Below are 27,017 nucleotides of genomic sequence, written 5' to 3'. Positions count from 1 at the left end.
AGTCACACGCCAGGCTCCCTGCTCCACAGGGTGTCTGCTTCTCCTTCTGCCCCTCTCCAACTCATGTTCTCTCTCTCTCTCTCTTTCTCTCTCTAATAAATAAATAAAATCTTTAAGAAATCAATAAAACAGGGCGCCTGGGTGGCTCAGTGGGTTAAGCCGCTGCCTTTGGCTCGGGTCATGATCTCGGGGTCCTGGGATCGAGTCCCGCGTCGGGCTCTCTGCTCTGCGGGGAGCCTGCTTCCTCCTCTCCCTCTCTCTGCCTGCCTGTCTGCCTGCTTGTGATCTGTCTGTCAAGTAAATAAATAAAATCTTTTTAAAAAAGAAAGAAAGAAAGAAAGAAATCAATAAAACAGTTTGCTTTAAAATTAAAAAAAAAAAACCTGGAGATTTAAACATAAGAAAACGGATTTTTAGCTTTTCTGGAAAAATCGGAATTAGCAATTCTGGGCCCGAGCCCAGGATCAAGACTGGGAGGTGACTTAACAGCTGCTGCATCTGATGGACTGTTCCCCACAGTGTCTACTTGTGGCTTCAGTCACTCATGCTACTGCCTGGACCCTGGAAGCATCTGAGTTTGCTAAACCCGAACTAGATATTCCCCTGTTTCCATCCATCCTGGGATTTTACACTACCATATTTCAGCAATGGAGAAAGTTCCCCTGGGATTTCCTCGCGGCTCGGCCATGTCACTAGTCCCGGAAAGTCCCCCTTCCCTTGTCTCTGCAGTAAGAAGTGTTAACTGGACCTATCTGCTTTTTGCCTTTACCCACCACACATCCCTTTCCTGTCCACCCCACTAGTGTTCCTGTTCCAAATACTCTTCTGGTTGAGGTCTTCTGTTCTCTGTGGTCCACTCAGCTCTAATAGCGTGGCTCTTCGAAGCCCAGCCTCTTCAGGTATTTCAGTTAGAGGATGTGTGCCCATGTCTCACCAGAGGTTACGTGACTCGCAGAGTGAGACATTGCAAGATAGATGAGTAGGGACGTTCTTATACGAGGTTCAGGATGTCTGCTAATGGATGCAGGGGAGCGAATGACCATCCAAGGAGATGCTAGACTGGTTAGAAATGCTTTCAGCCGCAGATAAGAAAAACGGCTCCTCAAAATCTTGAATCAAAGCCATGTGACAAAATGTCCAGAGTTCTGAGGTTGCTGGAGTGGGTTCAGGGCCACTGTCACAGTCAGAGCTGGCAGCCGAGGTTGTAGCTATCATAGTCACACTCAAGGCAGGAAGAAAATGGTCTCATTTTATCAGGAAAGCAAACACTTGCCCAAATACCTTCAGCTGATTTCTGTTTTTATTTCACTGCCGTGGTGGGTGTCCTTCCGAAAAAGATTGGCCGGAGCCCTGAGCACCAGGACCCAAGAATATGACCTTATTTGGAGACTGCAACTTGAAAGAGGTAGTCAAGGTAAAAAGAGGTCATTTGGGTGGGTTCTAACCCCATATGACTGGTGTCCCTGTAAAACAGGGAAATTTGGACAGAGAGGCACAGGAGGAAGGCAATGTGAAGGAACAGTGGAAGAAGGTGGCCATCTACAGGCCAAGGAGAGAGAGCTGGAAGAGAGCCTTCCCGCACAGCCCTCACAAGGCGCCAGCCCTGCAACACTGCAGTACTATGTGACAGTAAATGCCCACTGTTCAAGCTACCAGTCTGTGGCACCTTGTCATGACAGCCCTAGGAAATGGACACAATCGAGCAGACCATGACACATGACTCCCTCTGGTTTCAAGAGAGGCAGGAAGGCAAGGACTTCATTGACATAGAGCTGCCCCGAACAAAATGGGATTCTGCTGATGAGAAAAAAGAAGACAGTGGATGTTGGAATGGGTGCCAGTAGCATCTGCCGATATCCTGTGGAGTCAGGGATAAGAAAAGCTGATCTACAAGAAAGGGTGAAGAGAATGGATGCATTAATAATTTCCTGGCCCACTGATGAACAAAGAGTTGGTTAATAAGCATTCCCAAAGCCTGTAGGGTCACCAGCCCCATTCCAGGTAGAGGTTATTTCCATTGTCGATCTCTGGCCTTCCCTCGAGAAGCTCATAAGTAGACTGCGGACACAAGATCTATGCTTATGAGCCATGTTTCCCTGGGCCCCAGTAGTCTGAGCATGAAAAGCAAGGTTTATTTCTTTGGCTTGGTCCCCACCTACTGAACTGTAGGCTGCCCGCATCCCAAATCCCTCCCTCGGGCAGAGATGCTAATTGTTCCCTAGTAGCCATTGCCCCTTCCTCTTTTCCATAATGAAATCTACAAGTTTTAACTGAGCACTTGACCACCCAGCCATAGACTATATTCCCAGCCTCCCTCCAAGTTAGGTGTGGTCACATGACCCAGTCTGGGCCATGGGGAGTGAAGGAAAGTGAGGCCAGCAATACAAACGGTCATCCCCTTAAAGGCAAACTGGCTTGGTCAGGATGCCTTCTTTTCTCCTTCCTGCCAGCTCGGAAAGGGTCTAACTGCTGCAGCACTCTGGGACCCAGAGGTGGGAGAAGCATACCGAAGAGGACCCCGTCAGCTGGCCGTGGTGGTTTTTAGATGACTTGCTGCAACAGAGCTGTCAACCCTCCCTAGATCACCGGTTTCCAAGAGAGAGGGAAACAGATTCTTTTGTTCAAGTTGAAGTATTTTTGGATCTTTTTTACAGCAGCCTAGCTGTCCGCTAGTTGAGATACTCCCTGAGAACAGAGTAGGGGTGCCCCATGAGTGCTTGCAGACATACTGCCCTCTAACGCTGTGGGGGGTGGGGAATATGCTCTGGGGTGACGTTGCTTCCTCGGGCTTTGTTTTCAAGTCCCAATGCAGGCCTGTCTCTGGCTTTCAGTTTCTCACTGGGACCCCCCCCCAGCTAGGGCCAGGGGCAGGGCCGTGGCAGACAAGCCTTAAAGAGGCACTTTCAGGCTGTGCCTCCATGGGATTAGCAGCTGAGAGGGAGTGGTTCCTTAAATGTTGTACCCTGGGAGCCTCTGGGACCACTCCCTAGTCTAGGATTGCCAGAAGCCGTAGATTTGTTGTGGCCACCCTCTTTTGTCTCTGAGGGGTCTTCTATCACATGCTTTCCACCTGGGCCTGGGAACAGTGACACTGCCCGCTGAGCTCCAGCCCCCATCTATCTCTGGACCTCCTGATGCTACTTCCAAGACCTTGTTGGACAGCTTCCAGTGGATGTGCCCTTAATGGTCTTCGGAACATACCCTAAATCCTGCTGCTTGTCAGCCCTAGACCCACATGTCCTTTGTTCTGTAGAGGGCACAGCCCAGGCCCCTGCTCCTGACCCCTCCCCCAAACATTTTTCCCCTTCATCCCCACATCATTTCCAAGCGCTGCCCTGTCTACCTTGGCAGTATCTCTTGCATCTGTCCCTTTACTGTTCTCTCTAGAGCTACCTTAAGTCAGGTCCTTGACTTCCTCACGTGGACCACCCAAAGGACGACCTTGCATGGGCCCTTCTAGACTTTGGCCACCATGCACGCAGGCTGTGGGGCTGGGCTAGCTGAGGTTGAATTCTAATTGTACTACTCAGTAGCTGCGTGACCTTTGACAAACTCTTTACCTTCTGTGTGCCTTTGTTTCCTCATCTTTAAAACGGGGCTGCTAGCAGGTGTGTGTGTGTGTGTGTGTGTGTGTAAAGATGGAATAGATAACACAAAGTATGTGGTGGAAAACGTGAGATTTTAAGTGTGAACTATTATTGCTGCTGTTATTAGCATTATTGTTTCAAATCACCCTGTGCTCTGTTCCTTCCTTCCATAGTGCTTCTGGAAGGAAGTGACCTGTTACTCCCTTAACCAATATGTTTACTCCTCCCCATACTTAATCCTCAGGGGCCCTTCCATATTGTCTCTGGGCTCGGCCATAGTTTGGCTAATAACCTAACAGAGTTTGTGCCACTAGCTGAGGCTTGAAAAGTTTTTTCACGATGGGCTTGCCTTTTAGACCGGGCTGGTCCCCGGTAAATGACCATGTGGAGCAGAGGCCCCCATCTGTCCCCGCTGTGGCCCCTCAGCCAACAGCCTGCTGACTGCCGGATGCGGGAGTGAGGCTGTTCTAGACCATCCAGCCCCAGCTGGCTGCCAGCTGACTGCAGAGTTCAGCCCAGCCAGTTCAGACCAGAACCACCCAGCTGACCTACAGAATTGTGAGAAATGACACGTTTATTCCTGCAAGCTGCTGAATTTCAGGGTGGTTTGTTGCAAAGCAAAAGCTAACTGAAACACCCAGGAAATCAAGTGCCACTTTATCATCTAAGAGCAAAGGCTCTCACGAGGGCTCAATGTAGCTTGGCGGACCAGTCCCATGGCTCCTTAGGCACCTGTCCCCCCCATCCCCTCATCCACTCCTCCCACCCCCAGCCTCAGCCAGAGTGAGCCCTTGGGTGTTCCCAGGAATGCTTTATGCTTTCTGGCTTCTCACCCTGTGCTGGGACCGAGCCCCACTCTGGGAGTGCTCTTCCCTTCCCTCCTCCTTTCCCTGTCTCATGTCCTACTTGGTCTTCTCTGTCTATTGTAATTCATCAGATCCTTGAAGGCATTTTCAGACTTCTTCGAGGGGTGGAATTCCCTGTGGCTGGTGGGCCAAATGGAGCAACACACCCTTGAAACTCTTCACTTGGTACTGCGGAACTCCTAGCTCTCTGTGGTTGTGGGACAGTCTTTCCCAAGGCAGGACATACATTCTTGGAGGTCCAGGAGCACTGCTTTGAGAGAGTGATTCCCTTTTTAAATTTCTTCCAAGCATTTTGAATCAACCATGGCACTGCCATGTCTTTACTAGCTCCCTAGCACTTGCTCGCTTCCTTTTAGAACAAAGAGAAGAGCCTCAGGAGCAGGCCGTTAGTAGGCAACCGTAATGTTTCATTTTATTCACTTAATTATATTTAACAAGTTTTTCCAGTTCTATTGGAATGGAATTAACTTGCAGTATTTATTTTTCAGGTTACATCGTATCTGTGGCAAGTGATACTACTTTTCATTTCTAGTAAGGATATGTGGTTTTCTGTTATTTTTTTCTCTTTGTTTTTCTTTCTTTCTTTTTTTTTTTTTAAGAGAGGGAGGGTGGGGAGGGGCAGAGAGAATCCCAAGCAGGCTCTGCCCTCAGTATGGAGCCCGACCTGGGGCTTGATCTCACGACCCTGAGATCATGACCTGAGCCGAAATGGAAAAGGAGAGATTTGAGGTCTGGTTTTCATTTTTTAGAGCTGCTGTAATAAAGAATCACAAACATGCCCCAGTTCTGGAGGCTAGAAGTCTGAAATCGTGGCGTTGGCAGGACTGGTGCCTTCTGAGGCCGAGGGAAGACCTGTTCCAGGCATCCGTCCTTGGCCTGTAGATGCCCCTCTTCTCTGTGTGTCTCTTCACAGTGTCTTCCCTCTGTGCCTATTTGTCTGTGTCTAAATTTCCCATTTTGACAAGGACCTAGTCGTATTGGATTATGATCCACCCTACTGATGTCATTTTGATTTGATTACTAATGTAAAAACCCTGTCTTGAAATAAGGCCACAGTCTGGAATCCTGGGGGTTAGGACTCTAAACACATCTTTTGGTGGCAGGAGAGCGGTATGAGTAGACCCACAATAGGCCTTGAGATTGAGATTGATTCTAATAATTTTTGGTTGGGAAGTGGTTCCCATCAGGGCTCCTAGTCTTTGGAGTTGAGCTGCTGGCTTTGGGGACAGGAAAGTACCCCTTCCTCAAGTACCCTGAGAGTTGATCCTGCTTGATGAGGGGAAAACCTGCAGGAACTAGCCAAATAAGGGGCTTCCTACCAAACAGGTAGCAGCAAGGCTTTGAGGAAATTAACAAGGGCTATATTTAAGCTCTGGCAAAAAAGAAAAAAGCCCCTCTCTGTTTCTAGGTGAAAGTGTATGGCTTCCAGCTCACATGACCAGGTCTCCAAAGATGCTCTGTTTGGCGGCAGGAGCCCGTTTGGGGCCTATGGAGCTTCTTCACTGAGAAGCCTCAGTGGGGCTTTCTCTCGCACAGCCCTGTCTTCCTGATCACCTCATTTGTTACTCTGGAACCGAAGGTGGCAATGGATAGCTTGTGAGTGAGAGATAACATTTTGCCAATTGACTGTGTTGAACGAGATCGGTAAACATCACGATTAAAAATCTTAGCGCCGTGATAAATACTGAGCACCCACTGTGGGCTGGGTGTCATGGGAGTATTTATCGAGCACTACAGTAGATTGCAAAACTAGCCTTGATTGTCTACCCATCCCCGTATCCATGTTCCTTGCAATGTGACCTTGCTGCTCTTGCCATCAGAAGATGGAGTCTATTTCCCCACCCTTGAACCTGGGTTAGACTCATGACTTGGTTTAGTCAATACGACTATGGAAGTAATGTAATGCCAGCTTTGAGCCCAGATCTTTAAAGATCTTGCACGACTCCATTCTTGCTCTCGGAACCGCACAGCTCCGCGTGAACCAGGGTTAGCTTGCTGGCGGATGAGAGACGTGTGACTCAGTTACCTCAAGTGACAGCTAGCCATCTCCCCAGAAGCAGAAGCCTCTGCTGACCCCAGATGCATGAGGAAGTCCAGGTGAGACCAGAACTGCCTAGGTGAGCCCAACCTAAAAGGCTGACCCATTAAAATAATAAACTAAATAAATATTTATTATTTTAAGAAACTTCTGGGGTGCCCGGGTGTTTCATCTGGTTAAGGGTCTAGCTCTTGAATTTGGCTCAGGTCATGATCTTGGGGTCCTGAGACAGAGCCCCGTGTTGGGCTCTGCGCTAGGCATGGAGCCTGCTCAGATTCTCTATCTCCCTCTGCCCCTTCCCTCCCTCAAAAAAAAAAAAAAAAAAAAAAAAAAACTCTTCTGCACTTGGGGGTGTTTTATGATGTAGGGACAGAAAGGACTGACTGATACCAGAACTTACTATGTGCCTTACTCTGGATGATCTAAAATCAGGCAGAGTCTTGGGAGAAAAGACATTTGCAGAGACGGCATAGTAATGGGCATGGTGTAGTAAGTACTCTGGAGAAGCAAACTCACCAGCCACAGGAGCCGTGGTCTTTAAGTTGGGCAGGAGTCTTCTCCCTATGGAGTTGGAGGGTCCAGGATGAAATTTTTGGGAGAGAGGACTGAGTATAAGGAACGAATATGGGGTGCCCCAGGCTGGGCCATCAGTCAGTGGTATTCACTGAGCCCTTACTATATGCACAGAAGCACTAGTCTGGCAATCTCAGGTCTGTATATGGCCTGGAAGAGAAGAGAAGACTCCCACGTGTGGAAATTAGCCGGAGATGTAAGGCTGTTTTTTCTTTCCTTTTTTTTTTCCCCTTAAAATTAAGCTCTATGCCCAGCCTGGGCATAGAACTCACAGCCCAGAGACTGAGTCACATGCTCTACTGATTGAGCCAGCCAGGCGCCTTCTAAGGGTGGTTTTAAGTGTAACAAGTGGCCGAGTCCTCTTTGTCCAGCGTAGTAAGGATCTTGGCTTGGGCAGAACAGGACTCAACACTTTTGTTATTAATACCTGGAACCTGGTACATATGTGGCAGGGATAGAGTGATGATGAGGTTGGGAAAAGGTCTCCACGGATAGTCTTCCTGGGATGGAGTCAGAACACATGGCCATTCAGGCATCCCCAAGTGGTAACCCCTTGAGGGCAGGATCTGGGTCTCATTGATCTTGGCATACCCAGAGACATGGGGACCTTGCATATCCTAGGCATTCAGGTTTAAAGACTTTCTTTGGAGACGTTTCCCCTTCCCTGTATTGCCAGAAACAATGTGACTTAAAACTAAAGAAATATCTTTTCTCATAGTTCTGGTGGCTAGAAGTCCAAATCAAGGTGTCGTCAGAGTTGTTTCCTTTCTTGCCCCTTCCTAGCTTAGGGGCCTTGCCCACACAGTCCTTGGGATTCCTTGGCTTATAGGCACATCACTGCCAAATCTGCCTCTGTCTTCACATGTCCTTCTCCCCGAATGTGTCTCTTCTCATCAGAACACGATTCACACCTTACTCCAGTATGACCTTACCTTAACTAATCTCTGCAGTGACTCTATTTTCGAATAAGGTCACATTCTGAGGTACCTCTTTTGGGGCAGATGACCCAACTAATAACATCCATCAAGACCCTGGGGGGAATGTGTGTTCCTTAACTGAGTGCCCCTGAAAGATCCCCCGGGGCTCCAAGCACCCCGGAATGGACCCCTTCTCAGGAGGAGACCCCCGGACCCAAAAACCAAGCCGAGTCCACTGATCAGATGCAAACAGCACGAGGTTTATTGAGTTGACACAGGTACCTGCGGGCGGTCAAGTCTTAGGAAGACTCGCGCGCCAGCCCTTTGTTCAGGGCCTTTTTATGGGGTTTGGGGAAGCAAAAGCATACGTACAGAAGCAGAAACATAGTTACAAGGTTCTTATTGGCTGGTTTGAATGTAAGGCATACTCGGTGTTTGTGGATTGGCTTTGAAGGACCCCGGCGTGCAAAGAGAAAGGTGGGGAGGGGGAGTGAGGAGGGGGAGTTGGACCTTATTACTCAGCAGAGAAACATCCTGCCTACGTGACTAGGCCCACGTACCTAGGCGACCCCCCTTGCCTATGTGACTATGCGCATAAAGTATCCTGTTGAAACAGGAGACCAGTATCACCCCCTAAAAGCCAAGTGGTTACAGAAAGGCAAGGGAGTGGTTAAACAATTAACTGGGGGAGGGGTCTAACAGGGGAAGGGCGAGCGATTACAGAAAAGCCAAGAAGCAGTCAGTTAATCAATGGCTGGGGGGGGTGTCTATATGCGGAGTCTTTCATTCCCCCCTTTTTCTTTATCATGGATAGAATCTTATATCCATTCGCTCTGGTCCTGTACCAGGTCAGTTTGGGATCTGGTCTGTCGAATTAGCTGATATTGCTGTGTCACCAGTGGTTTCGCAGCCCCAATAGCGACTATAAAAGTGGGATGTCCCACTACAGTAGGTCCACTCTCTGGGTCTGTGAAACCTGGGGCATAAGTGTTCTTAACATACTTTGTTGACTTCAGTCCCCATAGCTTCCCCAAGGATTTAACCCGAGTTGCCCCCAGGGGGGATGGTTGTGAAGGCGGTCAAAGTAATTTTCTACGTCCTAATTGGCTGGAGTTCCCATTGCTAGCTTGCAGATGTTAGGGTGTACTAGCTGCAGGGCTTGCAGATGGGCTTGAGGAACTGAGTTATGTGTCTTTGGAAATTGGGCTATTGATAAGGTAACTTCTTTGTTGTAAATCTCAAGGACATTTGCAAACAAAGGGAGACTCCTGCCTTACAAGACTGTGATCTCTGCAATATAAACATTTGTTCTTTTTTCAGGGCAGTCAGGGGTGCCTGTGAAATGTCATACATATTACCAAGGGGAGGGGTGGAGAGGGGGTGCAAGGCGCCAGCCCCTGCTCCCTCTTCAGCCAGCCTCCTGAACAATTTTGACCCTTAAATCTTTAAGGTGGTTGAAGGTGGAAGGTCTTATCTTCTGTAACTTCTTCCTGCTGAATAGGGGCGTAGAGCTGTCCCTACCTACTCAGGTCAACATTGATCAGTGGAGGAATGTATAGGGGAGTTACGAAAGGCGGAGGCAGCTGAATCCAGTGCTGACAGTGTAAAAGTATCTTTGCGCATGGTAAGGATCATCTGTCATGGTGAAGTCATTGCAGCGATGGAGTCTCGGCATCAAGTAGAGAAATAGCGAACAAAGCAACATGTTAAGGTTAATAAGGCGATAAGAATGAGAAGCCCAAAAAGGAGATTTGGCTACAGTCCTCCTCCAAACCAGTAAGCTAACCAATTGCTGAGAGAGAGAGAAGGATCTTGTAGAGCTTTAATCTGGGCATTCATATCCTTTATTAATCCTGTGACACTTTTGTGATAGTCTGGGATGTACACACAACATTCTGCTTTGATAATTGCACATGTGCCACCCTGGGCTGCTGTCAGGACATCTAAGCCCATCCTATTTTGTAGGACTGCCTTGCGTATTTGTGAGACTTCGGTATTAAGTAGGGAGATTAGCTGGAGTGGTGGTAAGTTTTAGTAATGCGCCCATGAATCCAGGCAAATCCTAAAGGGAAATCCTTATCCACCCTGGAGGAAGCCAGGGCCACAGGTTAGTTCCACATATCCAGTGGGTTCCATTTGGAGCTGGCCATCTAATGCCAGGTCGCCTTGCCCAGTCAGTAGCAAACCAGTAGCAAACCAGCCTGGAGTACTATTATTTGGGAACACATTTCTAATGATAGCCATCCTAGATGTCGTGTGTTATTTGCCCAAGTATCATACATATGATTTCTTTGTTCCCAGCATAAAACTGCCTTTTGACTGAGCTGTCCAATCATGGGTGTGAGTCACAAATACGTATCCCAGATTTGATATATGCCATCCTTAGTATAGCGATAAGGAGGGTTTTGGAACTTAGGCTCATATTTGATTGGGGAGTTATGGCTTGACAGCAATCCCCTTTCCTTCCAAATTGCTCCATGGGCATGTAGTACCAGGAAGGCATATTTGGAGTCAATGTTAATGTTTATTCTTAGGCTTTGGCAATTGAAAAGTGCTAGTGAACACTACAGTATACCTAGCTTTTCTTATTTTTTTTCTATGAAAACTATTGTCATCAGTAAACTGTCATTCATATTTTTAACAGGGACATCTTAAATCTGGCCATATAGAGTAAGCAAGATCAATAACCTCTGAACAGTTTTGCTCTATAGAGAAAGAAGTACAGTGGTCAGGTTCAGGCATACAGGTAACTAGGTTTAAAGTTTGACAAGTTTTAAGTATTATTTCTGGCATATCTGTTAGTGTAGCCCAGTATTTAATTAGTCGGCCTTCATCATTCTTTGGTGGCCTCTGAATTCTAAGAAAAATCTGGACCTGATGTGAACTCATTAGTTAGGGGCTGTTCCATAGTGAGCTCTGAGGCTCTTTTTATAGGAGGGCTGTTTTAGGTTTCGCTAAAGCATCTGTTTGCAATTGCACCTCAACAGAGGTGGCCTCTAGGATAAATATGACTAAGGGATGAAACCAATAAGAAGACTTTTGAGTGGTCCAGCCTTAACAATATCCTGATTACAGAGGATCACTGGCAAGTGAGAAAACTTGTCAAGAGATAAGGGGAGTTCCCCATGCATCATCCGATCCAATCATAAAGAAAGTGGGGTCATCCATTATCTCCACAAGTCCATAGTTAATCCTATGGAGTGCAATAGGCTGGCTTTGAGGCAATTTCATTATCCCAGCCACAAACAAGGTGTTAGTTAAGTTATACAATTGTAGGGGAATCAATCCCATTTTCCAGTTGTTTAATCATGTGCCATGGGGTCTTGCTAATATACCCACAAAATAATAAGATTGACTAAAGAAGCTATTGTGTAACTTCTCTGAAGTTTACCTCAAATTGTTTAGCTTAGGTAAACAAACATTTAAAGACAATCGAATCTAGAATTTAACATCCATAAAGGTGTGTTATTAAAACGTACTTTTTCTCTCTAAAATAACCCTCATTTACAGAGATAGCCAAATCAGGACTAAGTCACTTGTGAAACAAGTCTGGTTTTAACAAACTTGGCCCATTATTTACATAAGCTCAGCAAGAACAGTTGAGTGTGATCATATAGATCTTTTAGAATCTGCTTTGCTGGAACTTCTTATAAGGAATCTCTAGGTTGAACTTCTAGTAGCCTCTCCAGGCCAGAAGCCAAGCCACGTACTTGCCATCAGGCATGCCTGCAATACCTGTCGATTTGGGCATATGCCTCTTCATGAGACTCTGCACCTACCAAGGAGTGACATTCTTTACTCACCTGGTGAGGCTGCTTGGAACTCTGTAAACAAGGTATCAGGCCAATAGTCCCAAGGGGCTTTATGGCTCCAGGTTTCATAAAGTCAACCTTAGTTCCTTAAAGCTGTCTGGTCATATCTGAAACTTTTCAAATATGACATCCCAGTCAAAGCCTTGGTAAAATAACCAGTTTCCAATGCTGTCCTGTTACAAGGAGAACAGATTCTTATTGAATTTATGCAAATGACTGACTGCCATGGAAGAAAGAATACTTACTGAGACCTTTTGGTTTCAGAGGGTTCAGATAGAGAGAAAAGTTGAATGCCTTGATTCATTTACAAATGAGCACTTTTACATCTCTGTGAGTTACAGATAACTTAAGAAAAAGTATCCCTAGTCTGGAAGAGCAAACATTAGAGAGAACCAGCAATGTCTAAAATAAGAGACACAACATTATAATCTTTTAGTTCATTTAGTTCCATGTTACTAATTCTGGTGAATGCACCTTTAGTTAGTTCTGGAAATTTTTACCCATTTCAGTTTTAGGATTTTCAAGTATATCAAATATCTGTATTTGTCCTGGAAGTCCTTTATATGAATCTCCTTTAAGATAAAACTCATTTTACAAGAGAATTAAAACAATTACAAATGACAAAACTCGGAATGGATATGGTTAGAGCTGATGAGACAAGAGTTTACAATTTAGCTGACAAGGAAATCAGGTTACTTCTGTGACACATAACATTTCTGTAATTATAATATCAAGCGATGATCTTTTAAAACATTTAAAACTTTAGGAAATGTATAGAATCTCTAGAATAATTATAGCATTTTCCCAAATGTAACCCAAGGTTTATCATTGGTTTAAATCTTGTCAACAATTGCTAAAATCTTAGAAAGTTTTAAAGCACATGCCTAAATATAATTAGGGATGTTAAACACGTGATAAAACAAAACATAGAGACTGGGTTTTCTGGGCTGGCAAAGAGGAAACCATTTACATTCTCTTATCTGATCAATTAATCTAAGAAAACTTTGTCCTTTTAAACAAAGAAAATCAGCTTTTTTTTTTTTTTAACCAGTGTCTTTTCCCTTTTTAATTTTATTTTTAAGTGTGCAGTCTTAAGATAGGAGTTTTCTGGGTTTTTCTCCCATCATGAATGATGTCGCAGACAAGGGAGGGGGATCTTTCCCCTGCTGTCCTGCTCGCATTCCCCACAGGAACTTAGGAGCGTTTTAGCTAAGGCCTGTCCGAATAAACCCTAGACCAGGCTACTCCGTGGAGTAGATGACCGTTCTGTCATATGACGCCCTGCGAGACTCAGGGTGCAGCCCACTCAGACTCCGTAGCCGAAGCAGTGAAGCCGTACAGACAGATTTACACAGTCAGGCACTCTTCAGATTCAAACAGGTTGGATACCCTCCCTTTTGGGTATCTCTGGCTAATGGGAGGTGATCAATCTCCCTTTTTACTCTTTACAGATTAGAGTGAATTTCTATGGTTACAGGCAATGGAGGATGGCAACCGGGTGTTTTCGCAGTCTCTCAAGGTTGGGCTTCTTCCTTAATCTCTCAAGGCCAAATGGCCCTTATACTTTACTTGGAAGTATAATCTATGTGGAGGCAGGTCAGGAGAGTATTAAATCACCTTGGAGGTTGTTTTTCTTCCTTTTTAGTCTGTCCTGACCATATCTAAAATTCCTTTTCTGAAGATTTCCCTTCATAAACCTTCTACAACTTTCCTTTGCATTTAGGTTTTGTCCCAAGCCATTTTCTTTCAAACAACCATTTTATTGAGGACAAAATTACCTTCCCTAATCTTCAACAAAATGTATTCCCATTCCTTAAATCTTTCTTACATATCTCCTACTTTCCTATATATAGTTTCCCTTTATTTTCATCAGTCTTAGTTACACTAAGCAGAACTTTGTATTGTTAGAAACACCTTTAGTTATTAGCCATTTGTGAACTGTTACAACAGAATTCTTCAGGTGGCAAATTTATGAATCAGTTAAGTGGAAAACAAGTTTACCAGCAGATTTAAATACTCTTAGTTTCTTTGCAGTAAGAAGTCAAAAGCATAAACCTACATCCAGTAATTAACGACTTAGCATTTTATCCTGTTTGGTTAAGATATAGATGTCCACAATTCAATTCCGTTTGTCATCCAAGCAAAACTTTAAAACTTTCAGGTTACCAAAGACTTTGAAAGCTACTTCAGCAATTACCCATTAGAACTTTGAGACAGACAATTAACCATCAGTTTAGTCATCTCTTTGCTAACAAATTTTAACAAATAACATGAGCTTATTTGACCTTCAGTAAACTTCGAAGTTTCACATTTACTGCTGATAACTTAAAAGACACATCTTATCTTAGTTAAACCAACAAACTTAACTTCATTCTAATACTGATTTACAGTTCACCTGGACCCACTCCATTTCAAATGTTTACCTGAGACACAAGTGGGAAGATCTGGAGTGGGGGTGCGTTAGGTCCAGGGGCTGCTCTTCTTGCTCCTTGACAGTGAAGAGAGAAGGAGCCATGGTGCATGATTGAGAGGCTAGTCATGCAGGCTGCACGCACATTGGTACAGAAATACGATAAGGGGGAAACAGAAGAAACAAAGTGCTGCCAGGAGGCAGAGAAAAGATTCCCGGTTTTAGAGCTCATAAGCCCCAACAGAGGAGCAGATGCCATGCTTTCCCATCAGCAAGGGGGGAGGGGTTAAGCAGTCCAAGTCGGGCCAGAGAACACAGGGAAACTTCCCCGAAACAAAGAGAGTTTCGGCAGCTGCTTGGGAATATTCCTTATGGTCTCTGTCTCGAGTTAGACCAACCCCAGTTGGTTCCAGTTATAGCCATTAACATGAGAAGTGAGTGAGGGAGAAACCCCCACATCTATTAGGAGAAACTCAGAATCTCTCCAGTGACCTAAAGTGAGACTTAAGGGGGTGGTAAGTGTTTGCCCCATTTTAGAGTCAAAGAAAACACCAAGGACAATAAGTAAGACACACAAAACAGTTAACAAGAAGGACGCTGCGCGATTTCGGTACAAAACCGAAAGCAAAAACTCAAGCGGAGATCCTGGGGGTCCGGATTCCCCCTCTCCAACCAAGGCCACGTATCTCTCTGATACAGGCTGAGCTCCAAATGCCCCGCTGCACCAGGGCCCAAATGTCCCGAAGGACTCAAATGTCCCGCCCGGGAGGACTACAAACGCCTCTGGAACGTCTTCCAGGGCTGCGAGGGAGAAGTCCGAGCCCGTCAGCTCCTTCTGGCCCCCGCCAAATACAAATGGATCCGATCGAACCCCAAACCAAACGCATGCGCAAATACTCAAATGTCCCGTCCGGCGGGACTACAAACGCCTCTGGAACGTCTTCCAGGGCTGCGAGGGAGAAGTCCGAGCCCGTCAGCTCCTTCTGGCCCCCGCCAAATACAAATGGATCCGATCGAACCCCAAACCAAACGCATGCGCAAATTCACAAGTAACAGGTTCAGACGCAGCCACAGACGCAACGAACAGACACAACGAATAGAGTGCTGGCCAGCTTACCTCCTGACAGTGGGTCGGTGGTCCTTGGGTGGGGGGTCTCGTATCCCGGACGAGCCCCCAAATGAAAGATCCCCCGGGGCTCCAAGCACCCCGGAATGGACCCCTTCTCAGGAGGAGACCCCCGGACCCAAAAACCAAGCCGAGTCCACTGATCAGATGCAAACAGCACGAGGTTTATTGAGTTGACACAGGTACCTGCGGGCGGTCAAGTCTTAGGAAGACTCGCGCGCCAGCCCTTTGTTCAGGGCCTTTTTATGGGGTTTGGGGAAGCAAAAGCATACGTACAGAAGCAGAAACATAGTTACAAGGTTCTTATTGGCTGGTTTGAATGTAAGGCATACTCGGTGTTTGTGGATTGGCTTTGAAGGACCCCGGCGTGCAAAGAGAAAGGTGGGGAGGGGGAGTGAGGAGGGGGAGTTGGACCTTATTACTCAGCAGAGAAACATCCTGCCTACGTGACTAGGCCCACGTACCTAGGCGACCCCCCTTGCCTATGTGACTATGCGCATAAAGTATCCTGTTGAAACAGGAGACCAGTATCACCCCCTAAAAGCCAAGTGGTTACAGAAAGGCAAGGGAGTGGTTAAACAATTAACTGGGGGAGGGGTCTAACAGGGGAAGGGCGAGCGATTACAGAAAAGCCAAGAAGCAGTCAGTTAATCAATGGCTGGGGGGGGTGTCTATATGCGGAGTCTTTCACCCCAAGCTCCACCCCCCCACACACACTGCCCCAGAGGCGGAATTAAATGGTCTTTCTTCAGGACTTCTACATAGTACATGCTCTGTTTACTAGAGCATGGGACATGTTGATCACTGTCACAGGCTGAGTGAGGGGTCTCACCTCTTTTGTGGTCTCTGTAGTGCCTTTTAAAGGGTATGTGGTGAGTACCCCAATGAAGCCACTGCCTTTCCCTGAGCTGTCAGGCTCAGCAATGCAGGAAACTTGTCATATATTAGTCCTCGCAATGACCCCTGTATATTTGTACTTTAACTTTATCATGGAGAATGTTGGGATTTAGAAAGGCGAGATAACTTAGGGTAGCCATTGTTTATCGTCTCTAAAAACCCAAATGGGCACCTCAAGGCGTCCCATGGAAAGTTTTCAATCTCCATTTCTCAAAGTACCCCTGATCTGGCTAATTCAACTCCATTCCCTTGAGAAGAACTGGAGCCGCAGTCCTATCTCAGGGTCTGTGTAGCACGTTCGGGTCTACACGCCGCCTCCCCAGCGCTTTCCCTCCAGAAGCCGCACACAAAGCGGATACACCCAGCGCACGAGAGCGCGCGGGTCGCTTTTCCGCGCGCCCCGCTGCCGGGCGCGGCGTGAGGACTGGGGCGCTGATTGGCTGCTCGCGGCCCGGCCTGCGGCCTGCTCCCGCCCCGGCACCTATCCTGGCGCGGCGATTGGCGGAGCGGCTGTGCGCGCCCCGACCGCGGTTCCGCGCGCCCCGCCGCGCCCGCTCTAGCGCGCCACAGTTGCATGGGGCGCCGCCGGCGGCCGAGGGAGCGTGACTGCGCTGCGCAGGGCGCTAGGAGGCATTGTCGCTGTAAGTGGAGCAGAAAGCGGCCCAGAACGGGGCCCCACGCTTCGTGCCCCGCAAAGTAAATGCAGTCTGAGACTGAGCGCTGGAGGGCTGGGGGCGAGAGGGAGAGAAGTGCCCCCGGTTCTGCAGCGTCCCCTCCCCTCCCCCAGGTCACCGGGTGGAAAGGACAGCGGTGCATCAGCTGCGGCTTCTGCAGTGCCCAGGGGCCCGGCGCCGTGCCGGCTTCTGCTTGCAAACTGCGGCGGGACCCCGGCTGGCCCGCGGGAGTGGGTGCAGCGGTGGCAGGGAGTAGGGAGCCCGGGGAAGCGGCGCAGGGCCTCCGTCCCCGCGGGAGGCGCCCCGGCCGGGAGAAGCTGTGGTGTATTTCGTTCCAGAAGCAGCGCTGTCGGGATTCGCTTCCGTTCCGGGAGCCGCAGATGCCAGCCCCAGAGCATGCCTCCCGGCCTCCGGGGAGCGCGGGAGTCCCCGACCCTCTGCAATCGCCGGCTTTCGCCCCTCTCCCTGCTTTATTTTCCCCAGTCTCCGCCTGCCGCGCGAGGGGAGCGCCGGCGACGAGGAGCCATTGGCTGCGGGTTCCGGGGGGTGGGGTAGACGGGTAAGGCGGGCCCCTTGCGCTAGGCGCAAGGACCCCGGCCTGGCCCTGCGCGCATTCCTGGGAGGCGCTGCCGGAGGATGCCTAGGTACCCTGAGCCGAGTGCGCGCGCGGCGCTGCAAACCCCAAGGCTCAACACCAGGCGCCAGCCGGTCCCGCTCACGCCCCAGAGGGCTGCTTCCCTGGGGTGGGAAAGTGGGTCAACTCTGTCCAGGTCTCCAGGGCTTTCGGGGCTACTTGGATATCATCCAGCCCTCCGTCTCTCACCTTCCCACCTGCTTCCCCACCTGGCGTGGCCGGAGGGACCCGCGGTGGGGGAGCTTGCACACATGGCCCAGGAGGCTCGAGTTGCCCTTCGGAGCGGCTGCCAGGCTCTAAAGTTCCCAAGTGACCACATGTAACTAAATATAGGAGCAGCTGGTGCGGACGGGGTGTCCGCACCAGCTCCTCCAAACAGATCTTTGGGCTCCAGATAGGGCAGAGTCCTCACTGGGGAGAGCAGGAGCGCCAGCAGGGGGCTGCAGGCAGGGTTTAAGCAAAAACCTCCCCAACTCCAGCCTTGTATCCCGGTAAAACTAGGTTATAGATCAGAAGGGTCTGTTGCCAGCTCCCACAAAGGAAGACCACTTTTCTGTTGTTTAATTTATTGTGTCCTGAATCACCTACATTTAATGCATTAATGTGGGAAATGCTTAACATTTGCAAAGACCTTTCTCAAAAGTTGTAGATCATTTGCTGCTCTCCAAACACTGAGAACTTTTCCAAACTCTGATCTTAGGCTGCTGCCCGCAGAAAACTTTCCCTAGCTCCCTGCAGAGAAACAGGACAGAGTGTCTGGAGGGCCTACAGCCTCCTCCCCCTCCCCCAGTAGTCTGGGGATGGATTGGCTAGCTGTCTCCCACTTTCTCTCATTTCTTTGGGTCCTTCTGCTCAGTCTGTGTCTCTCTTGCCTTCGTGAGGAGTGCACACGTGCCCCTTGGGCCTGGTGTCACAGCCCTACTAGCATCTAGCTATTCTTCCTTTTGTCACCCAGTTTCTCCTAGTTGTGGAAGCTCATTCTGCCCTGTGCCCCATCTCTATAAATTTATTCCCCTGTGTGGCCCTTTGAGAAGGTGCCCAGGAGATGTTTGTTGGATTTAAACATTTCCTGAGGCTATGATGCCCACTCCGAGGAAAGGGGAGTTGGGATGTAGGGAGAGGAATGTATGGCTGGGGACAGCAGCCCTGTAAGTATGGCTTTGGAGCCTGGGCTGAAGGGTCTCCAGGACTTGGAGCACTTAGCCTTGAAATTAGCTAAGGCTTCCTTGCAGTCCCTTGGGGACAGTCTCTGACTTTCTTCTACTATCACTCTGCCTGTGGGTTTGGCCAGATGCCTCAAAGAGCCCAGAGGTTGAGCCTGTGGGGTTCTCCTGGGGCCCTGTAGTTGGCTTCCAGTTCCAGGAAGGCTCCCTCGCATACTGATCGCTCCTGCTGGCCGGCATGATACTTCTCTTGTGGGATTGCAAGAAATGGGTGGCCAGAGTGGTGCTGACATGCTGATTTTGGTTGACTCGTGTTTATTCATTTTTAAAGATTTTATTTATTCATTTGACAGACAGAGATCACAAGTACGCAGAGAGGCAGGCGGGGGTGGGGGGGAAGCAGGAGCCTGATCCAGGGCTCCATCCCAGGACCCCGAGATCATGACCTGAGCTGAAGGCAGAGGTTTACCCCACTGAGCCACCCAGGCACCCCTTGTGTTGTTTTTTATAGAGACAAGGATCCCCCCACCCTAGGGGCTGCCCTGCCTATGGGCTTTTGCACTCTGTCCACAGTAGGCCCATAGCTCTCTCTGCCATTCAAATATGACCCAGACAGTTTTTTATTTTTCTCAAAAACACTGTAAAACAAAAGAATAGCTTTATTTTTATTTCTACCCCCAACCTCCTCTTTCTTGGGGTTTCTGTTACATGCTAAATAAATCTTGCTTTTTTTTTTCTTTTTTGTCAAAGAGGCCCAGTGTTGGTTTAGATCTGAAAGGAGCCGTTGTGAAGTTGGACAACCTCTTAGGTGCCCTTTTGGAGACCCACTCCAGACTCCTATCATCCTATTTATTCTTCCCTCAATCCAGGGCCCCCTGACTCCACCTCAGGTCTTATACCACACATGACCCTGCCATTCTCCTCTCTCACAACCCCGGCTGTGCCAGAGTGACAAATTTTGTCATCTGACCTGAGAGAGGGACAGTCAGCTGGACTGTAAGAAGGAATGATCCCTGAAGAGGGGTGGGGTTGTGTTAGGTGAAGGGAAGGTGGTTTCCTGGTCAGTTACTGTGGTTGGCAGTTTGGGACAGATAGCACCTGTCAGGGGTCTAGGACACATCTGTGTGGTACCCAGAGCATCCTCTGGAATGTAAGGGGCTCTTCCTACTAATGACTGGCTCTGACAGCCAGACCTTGTAGCTTGCTCCTGTTCCCACTTTGATGTCCATTCTCTGATCTACACTGTAGAGTGTCTTCGCTTGCCACCAGGGGTGATGTTTTTAATTTGATTAATTGTCATCAGTGGGCTGTATGGCCTGAGGCATCCCCTGCCCTGCTCCCTTCCTCCCCCAACCCCCCCCTCCCCCCGCACCTGGTGGCAGCTAGAATTGTAAGCATAGCGCCTGGCTGAAAGTAATCAGCCCAGACAGTCCCCCTCAGGGTTAGCACAGACCCTGGGCATCTTGGAGATCGACCTTCCTTTTCCCTTGTGCTGGGAGGCCAGGAGTGACTCAGTGATGTTTCCTAGAAAGCTGTCCATCAGAACCATAAGTCCGAGCTTTTTCCTTTGTTTCTGTCCTCTTCGTTCTTATGCCCTATACCTAGTAGCTGCTCCATACATGTTTGTGATTATGGATGATAAGTATTAGGGATAGGGCAAGGCAGGAGCAAGGTACAGTAGGAAGAATCCTAGGCTGGGAGTTAGGAGACTGAGCTTTTTTGTCTTCCCTCTAGCTCACTTACCTCCCCTCTTGAGCCCTCAGCGTTCCCATTCATAGCGGTTAGGGTAAGTCACCAAGATCCCAGCAGCATTGCTGTGACTCAGGCTTAGGGGATGGTCCTAAGGGCAGCATGGTGGAGGTGTTGGGTTTAGTTTGCCATGTCCTCACTATTCCCAGCTATCCTCCCCTGGCCCACCTTGTGCAAGTTGTCTACCTAGCACCATTGGACATTTGACTCTATGACCCTTCTCATTTAGACGCTGTCTTGGATTTATTTTAAGAGTCCATTGACTTGTATTTCGATTTGGAACCCAAATGGTGGCTGTTGATCGTCATCATCACCATTGGGGTATCCTACCTAGACATCTTTATTCAGTTTGTGGTGTAAATTGTGGGGGGAGGGGAAGCACAGTAGAGAGCTGCTCCCTGTGCCCAGCTGCCTACAAGCTGATTAGGGAGAAAATATGTATATTTTAAAAAGCTCCTAAGTAACCCAAATGGTTTGTGCTGTCATTAAGTGGTACTGAAACTCAGAGGGAGGAGAAAACACTGAGGGCTGAGGCAATCAGGGAAAGCTTCCTGGAGATGGAGAAGGAAATCCTAGTCATTCCTTAAAGATGAGTTCCACTGAGTTGTTTGTTCAAGTCACATGGGTATGAAATTGGGATTAGAGGCCAGTGTCCTATCTGCGTGTGTACTGTTTTATCCTCTTGACTAGAATTTGTTAAGACCTACATGTCCTGGGCCCTGGGCTGGAAAGATGTAAATATTTTTGTTCAATTCTCATATGAATCCAGTGAGGTATTACTAGATCTCCTACTCAGAGGAAGAAACTACAGCTCAGAGTAGTTAAAAATCTTTCCCAAGGCCCCTGAAGTAATAAATGGCAGAGTTGGGCATGAGGCTACCGCTCTAATTCTACTGCACTGTGGGTCTCAGACCTTCCGAGTCAGCCTCCGTGGTGAGATGCAGCCACATACCAGAGTCACTCAGCAGATGGCTGGGCCTGGCCAGCCCCGGCTCAGCTTTGCCTGTCCTGCCTGTGTAGCTGAGCACATTTGGACTTTGATGTGGTGTCTGGTAACAACGGCGAGCGCTCCCCTTACCCCCTTCTCTCTGTCCTCACCTTCTTCGGCCTTTGACACTCAGAGCGGTCTTTGAAGCTGAGACAGGGATCCAGAGGCAAAAAAAGGGCACTGGCCTTGGCCCCAAGTTCGTTCTGTCCCTGGGGTGCTGCTGCCCGTCTTGTGGGCGATTTTTATAAAGAGGTGAGCGCTGAATGTGGAGCTGAGCTGTTAACATTGTTGTTCACTTTGGACTTGGTCCAGCTCTGTGCCTTAGTTTCCCTCTCTGTTATCAAACAGGGAGTTGGAGACCTTTCTAGAGTCCTTTATGTCTTTAACCCCAAATAGCTTTGATTGTGTTCCTCACCCTTCTTGAAGCCTTTTCCCCCTCAGTGATCCAATTTCTCTTCTCTCCTTTCCTCGCCCCGCCCTCTTCTCCCTCGGGTCTGGCAAATAAACTCGGTGCCAGGCTGATCATCACGTCTGCCGGCTAAAACAACCGGAATCAACCCTAGCCTTCCCTCCTTGTTGACAGGTGGGAAGGGAATGCTTAATGACCCCTCCCCTCTCCAACTGTGACCTCTGACCTAGCAGGCCGGCTACATTTGCCTTTGTACCCCTACTTCCCAGCACGCAGGAGGTACCCAGCAGAGGTGGGTGCGGTGAGCCGGGAGCTGGGGAGCTTGTCCCTGTGGTTGTGGACAGGGCACCAGCCCAGATGCTGTTGGATGGAGGGACAAGTGTCTCCTCCACAGTTGGCTGCCCGCCCCCCCCCCCCCCGCCCCCAGCTTCTCCATTGTTCTACCTGCTCAGTGAGTCACAGGCAGCACACACCTGAGTTCTCACATCTGCCTGGCCACTGTTTGAGGTCCTTGCCCTGAGTCTGGAGAGGTCAGACGTGTGGACCCACCCAGGAAACTGGTTGGGCTGGGCTGCCCCCACCCCTGATGGGCAGATCAGCGGCACGTGGCATGGTCTCTGGGCCTCCCAGGTGGAAGTGCGTGGCCTGGCACCCTCCCTGCGGGCTTCCTGCAGCCTGGGTCCCAGGGAAGGATGGCGTCGGGGACATGTCCCTAGCTGGGCGGCAGGCGCTTCATGGTCCTGTGTCTTCCCCAGGCACGGGCCCCCTTGTGAGCAGCAGACCGGCCTGGTGGCTGGCAGCAGGACCCCCTCGCCTGCATGCTGAAGAAGATGGGTGAGGCCGTGGCCAGAGTTGCAAGGAAGGTCAACGAGACTGTGGAGAGCGGCTCTGATACCCTGGGTGAGTGAGGCCAGGGCCTTTCCAACTGCAGGGCGCCCCGTAGGCAGCGTGTGAAATCAGTTTAGATGGGGAATTGAAACAGGAACAAAGAGACGGTATCCGCACCTTGTCCCGAGGAGATGCGTCCCATGGAGTTTTACTGCACTCGTGCTTGGTGTGGGAGCAACCGGGAGTCTGTGTACACAGCTGCCAACTCTGAGTGGATGTGTGCCCTTGGCCCAGGTGACGATAGCTGCCGCTGCCAAGGAGCCTCAGGTCCCAGGCCCCATGCAGGGGCCTGATGAGTGTCGCCATATTGAATTCTCACTGCGGCCGTGTGATGGCGGATCCCCACCAAGCATGACTAGCCTTGGTCTTCAGATGAGGAGGCGATGGAGGGTCAAAGGCAAAGGGGGCTTTCCCCAGGCCACCCAGCCTGGAGGCCGCTTTTCACGCCACTGTTTTACTTGAATTGTGTCTTATATTTTTTGCTTTGACTTGGCCATAGCATTTTAGCCCATACAATTATGCCAAGGCTTCAAGCATCGAACTGAATTCAACAGGTATTTATTGACTGTTTGCATGTGCAAGGATGACACGCGTGTGTGTATGTGTGTGTGTGGCTCATGTGCTGGAATATGTGTACCCCTTAGAGCCATTGACATACTGTGGGAACCCAGAGGAAGGGGAGCACATTCCTGCCTTGGGGGTTATGGTGTACCTAGGGTGGGATTTGAGTGGGGCCTTTGGCACGTGGAGAGGAGTTCCACAGGCAGGTGTGTGTGCCCATGTGGATTTGTGTCTGTCTCTTCAAGGAGCATTTCCGTGGATGTTATTGCCTGACCAAAGATCCAGACACTGGGGCGGTAGAGCATTTCTGTAAACAGCCATTGGTCAAGTGTGTCTGAGGTTCCCAGGCAAGGCGTGGTGGTCTCGAAAGTGGAGGGTCACTCAGCCTTCAAGAGGAGCTTGGGGGCACCTGGGTGGCTCAGTCAGTTAAGTGTCTGCCTTCTGCTTGGGTCATGACCCCAGGGTCCTGGGATTGAGCCCCATGTTGGGCTCCCTGCTGAGTGGGGAGCCTGCTTCTCCCTCTGCCCACCACTCGTGCTCTCTCTTGATATCTGTCACTATGACTGTCTGTCTGTCTCTCAAACAAAAAAAATAAAACAAAACAGAGAGATGAGCTTGGTCACTGCTTCTTTCAGGAAGCCCTCAGCCCTACACCATCCACCCCTCGCCCTTTCTTCCTCTGTAACATTCATTCAGTGTCCCTAGAGGGCGGAGACTTTTGCCTCCATCCTCCAAGAGCCAGAGCAGTGTCAGGTACCTGGTAAGCACGTAGCGTTTGCTGAACTGAGCTAAAGCAGAAGCATCTGCCGTGGCAGACAAACTTGAGGCTTGTGGTTGGTTTTGGAGGGAACTTTCTGGTGAGCTGACGGGCATGGGCCCACAGGAAAGGAATTTTGGAATCCCAGGCCAGTTCCTGACGTGGTGGTACTTAGCCCAGCGTTCAAGGCTCTCTACCACTCACACGGCCTGGATTCGAATCCCCACTCTGCCACCCACTCACCCACTACCTTAGCAAACCTGCTAGCCTCTTATGTACCTGGTTTCTTCATGTCTGTAACGAGGATGGTGACCGTGCCTGCCTGGTCAAGGTAGGACCCAGTGGCCTGGTCGTAGAGGAGTTGAACGTCTTATTTAGCCTTGGCTGTCTTGACCTCCGAGCTCGGAACTTTCACAGGGAGGTGACTGGGTCTTGACAATTAGGGCAGACCGATGGAGGCCCATTTGTCTCTCAGTGCCCAGCAAAGACACAGAATGCCAAGACCAGGCCCCTGGCGGTGCTTACACTTCAGCGGGTGGAGCTCTCTGGGGTCATGCAGTCTCGGGGCGCTGGGGTCAAAGCTGTCTGCATGTATTGAGCACCTGCTGTGTGCGAGGTGCTGGGAGGCTCCCTCGGGCTGTGTGCAGTAGAGTTCTGGACGCGAGACCAGCCCACCACTGTGGGACAGAGAGCGGTGAGGGATACGAGGTTTCCTTGCTGAGCCAGGTCAGACACACCGCAAGTGGTCAGAGTTCAGAGGTGGGAGATGTTGAAGGCGTCTGGGAAGGCTTTCTGGAGGAGGTGGGCATTGAAAGGGGTCCTGAAAGAGGTGCCAGCTAACCCAGTATGGTTCTCATGTAAAACAGCAAGCAATCTGATGCAGCCTGAAACAACCAGCCCCAGAAAATGGCTTAAATAGATTTTGTTAAAGCTGTACAATGCCATTTGTGGAGCTACTAAAAGTGGTGTGTAAAATCTAATTACATGCTTGAACGAAGACTGGCATATTCCTTAGAACATAGGTTGGAAAAAGGCAAGGATCCCCATCTGTAGAGATAGCGAGATGCTGTTATGTTAAACACGCGTATATACAGGAGAAGAAATGGAAAGGAAATCAAACAGGACACAAATGGATGTGAGAAAATACCCTTGTGTGCTTCCTGAACATTCTATGATAAACATATTACTCTTTTAAGGAGGGAAGTAGAGATTTTAGGGAAAGGGCTACCTGTCACTGTAGGAGGTAGAAGGAACACTTCCTATCGGCAGACGAGAGTTACAGGGATCGCTCCTTCTCTCAGCCCTTGGGTATGGATGGGGCTTTTCTGGCTTCTCCCCCTCTACTGGTTTCCCCAGCCTGCCTCCCTGTGCACAGGCCTGGGGTGCAGCCCTGGGATGGCTGGCTCAGAAGCCGCAGGTGTCTGCAGGGCAGAAGATCCCTGCGGAGACAGGGAGATGAAGACTGGGCTGAGAGGGCTCAGTTACAGGCTCTCACCTTACTCAGGTAAGCATCATGGGTATCCCCCAGGCGCTCGTGGGTGCCTTCTGGAGCCAGGTTTGCTCCTCCTGCAACCTGAGCCATGGCTCCTGGCCCTGGTCGCCCCACCCCAGGCCTCTTTGTCCCCCTGACCCCTCTGGTCTGCTCCTCGGCTTGAGCTGAAGCCACTTTTCCCCAGCCTCTTAACCCGACCTCACCACTTTCGAATGAGTTTGTACAGAGGTGGTAGCTCTGCACAGTCCTCAGGCTTTCCTCTCCGTCCTCTCCCCGTGTCCCCCAAATTAGTTCTTTGTCTTTGTCAAGGCCTCACTCCCAGTTGGGCTTCCTGGGTTCTCAAACCCCTAGGGGCATCTTTCTGACCTCACTGTTCCCTGGGCCAGTGGCTGGATCGGCAGACCAGGCCACCCTGCACCCCACTCCTCTCCAGGGGAGAGGCTCCTAGACCTTTGGGGATGACTTGTAAGAATGGATCACACTTGCCGAGGAGCGGAACTTGGAAAGGTCTGGGAGAGTATGGCTGGCTGGGACAGAGATGCTGGCAAAGCTAGCGGGAAGGAGTGCCTGGAGTGAGCTGCAAAGGAGGGAGCAGGCTTTTCCCAGGCCTGCTGTGTGCTGGACACAGAGGTCTGAGCCCTCTTTTCCTCTTTTCTCTTGTCTTCTGTACTTCCTGCAGGAGGATTCCTGTCTGTGTTCATTTCAAGAAAATTCCGAGTCATTAGCTCTGGGCATGTTGCTTCCCCTCCATCCCTTGGGTCTCTTTTGCCTGGAATTCCTCTTGGGGCCTCCATTCTGGGCGTCCGTGCCTCTAGCGTATTTCCTTTCTCTTCGTCTTTCTGCCGCATTCTGAGATCCGTCTGCCATTTCATGGTTTGCTTCTCCATTTGTGTTCAGTCTGCTCTTGAATCCATCATTGAGTTTTAAGGCTATGTATTTTATTTTCAAAAGTTCGGAGGGGGGGCGTTGGTGGCTCCATTGGTTAGGTGAACGATTCTTCATCTTAGCTCAGGTCTTGAACTCAGGGTCATGAGTTCAAGCCCCGCGTTGGGCTCTGTGCTGGGTGTGGAGCCTACTTTAAAAAAAAAAAAAAAGTTCTGTTTAGTTCTTTTAAAAATCTGATTTTGTATACTCTATTTTCTCTCCAGATCTGGTAAGTGTTTTACCTTTTACTAAAAAAAAAAAAAAAAAAAAAAAAAATCCTATTTGAGGGGATAATATCTCATTCCTTTCTTATGTGTTAAAATCTATTTTTTATTTCTTTAATCATTTGACTCTTCTTGTCTTTTTTATCTTTTGTACTCCCTCTATCACAGGCAGTTCTCAGCAGCCCATGTCTGCTGTTCTGCTGACTGTAGCTCACAGTGGGTTGTTCCGGGTGGATTTGGTGTAGTACTAGACCCCTACCCTTGTCTGATGGAGCCTTGTGTGGGCTGAGGGGCTGTCCTGCAGAAGGGCTGCCGTCCCTTCCGTCAG

At 49.3% G+C, this 27,017-nt stretch overlaps 1 protein-coding gene across 4 annotated transcripts in view; it reads left to right on the top strand.

The window, feature by feature from the left end:
* Positions 1–27,017, top strand: part of LRRC20 (leucine rich repeat containing 20) — a 118,466-nt gene that overhangs the window by 14,680 nt on the left and 76,769 nt on the right. For 2 of the 4 annotated variants that reach the window (XM_044239686.1, XM_044239688.1), the window contains exons 1-2: positions 16,802–16,867; positions 22,599–22,743. In XM_044239686.1, the coding sequence (XP_044095621.1) occupies positions 22,662–22,743 (82 nt within the window). In that variant the 5' untranslated portion in view covers positions 16,802–16,867; positions 22,599–22,661. Of the gene's footprint in view, positions 1–16,801; positions 16,868–22,598; positions 22,744–27,017 lie in introns of those variants that run through there. The other 2 variants (XM_044239687.1, XM_044239689.1) reach the window with 2 other exon arrangements.

Source organism: Neovison vison, chromosome 2 (assembly GCF_020171115.1).
Source record: "Neovison vison isolate M4711 chromosome 2, ASM_NN_V1, whole genome shotgun sequence".
In the NCBI taxonomy this organism is placed as follows: domain Eukaryota; kingdom Metazoa; phylum Chordata; class Mammalia; order Carnivora; family Mustelidae; genus Neogale; species Neogale vison.
This window is presented reverse-complemented; position numbering and strand designations above follow the sequence as displayed.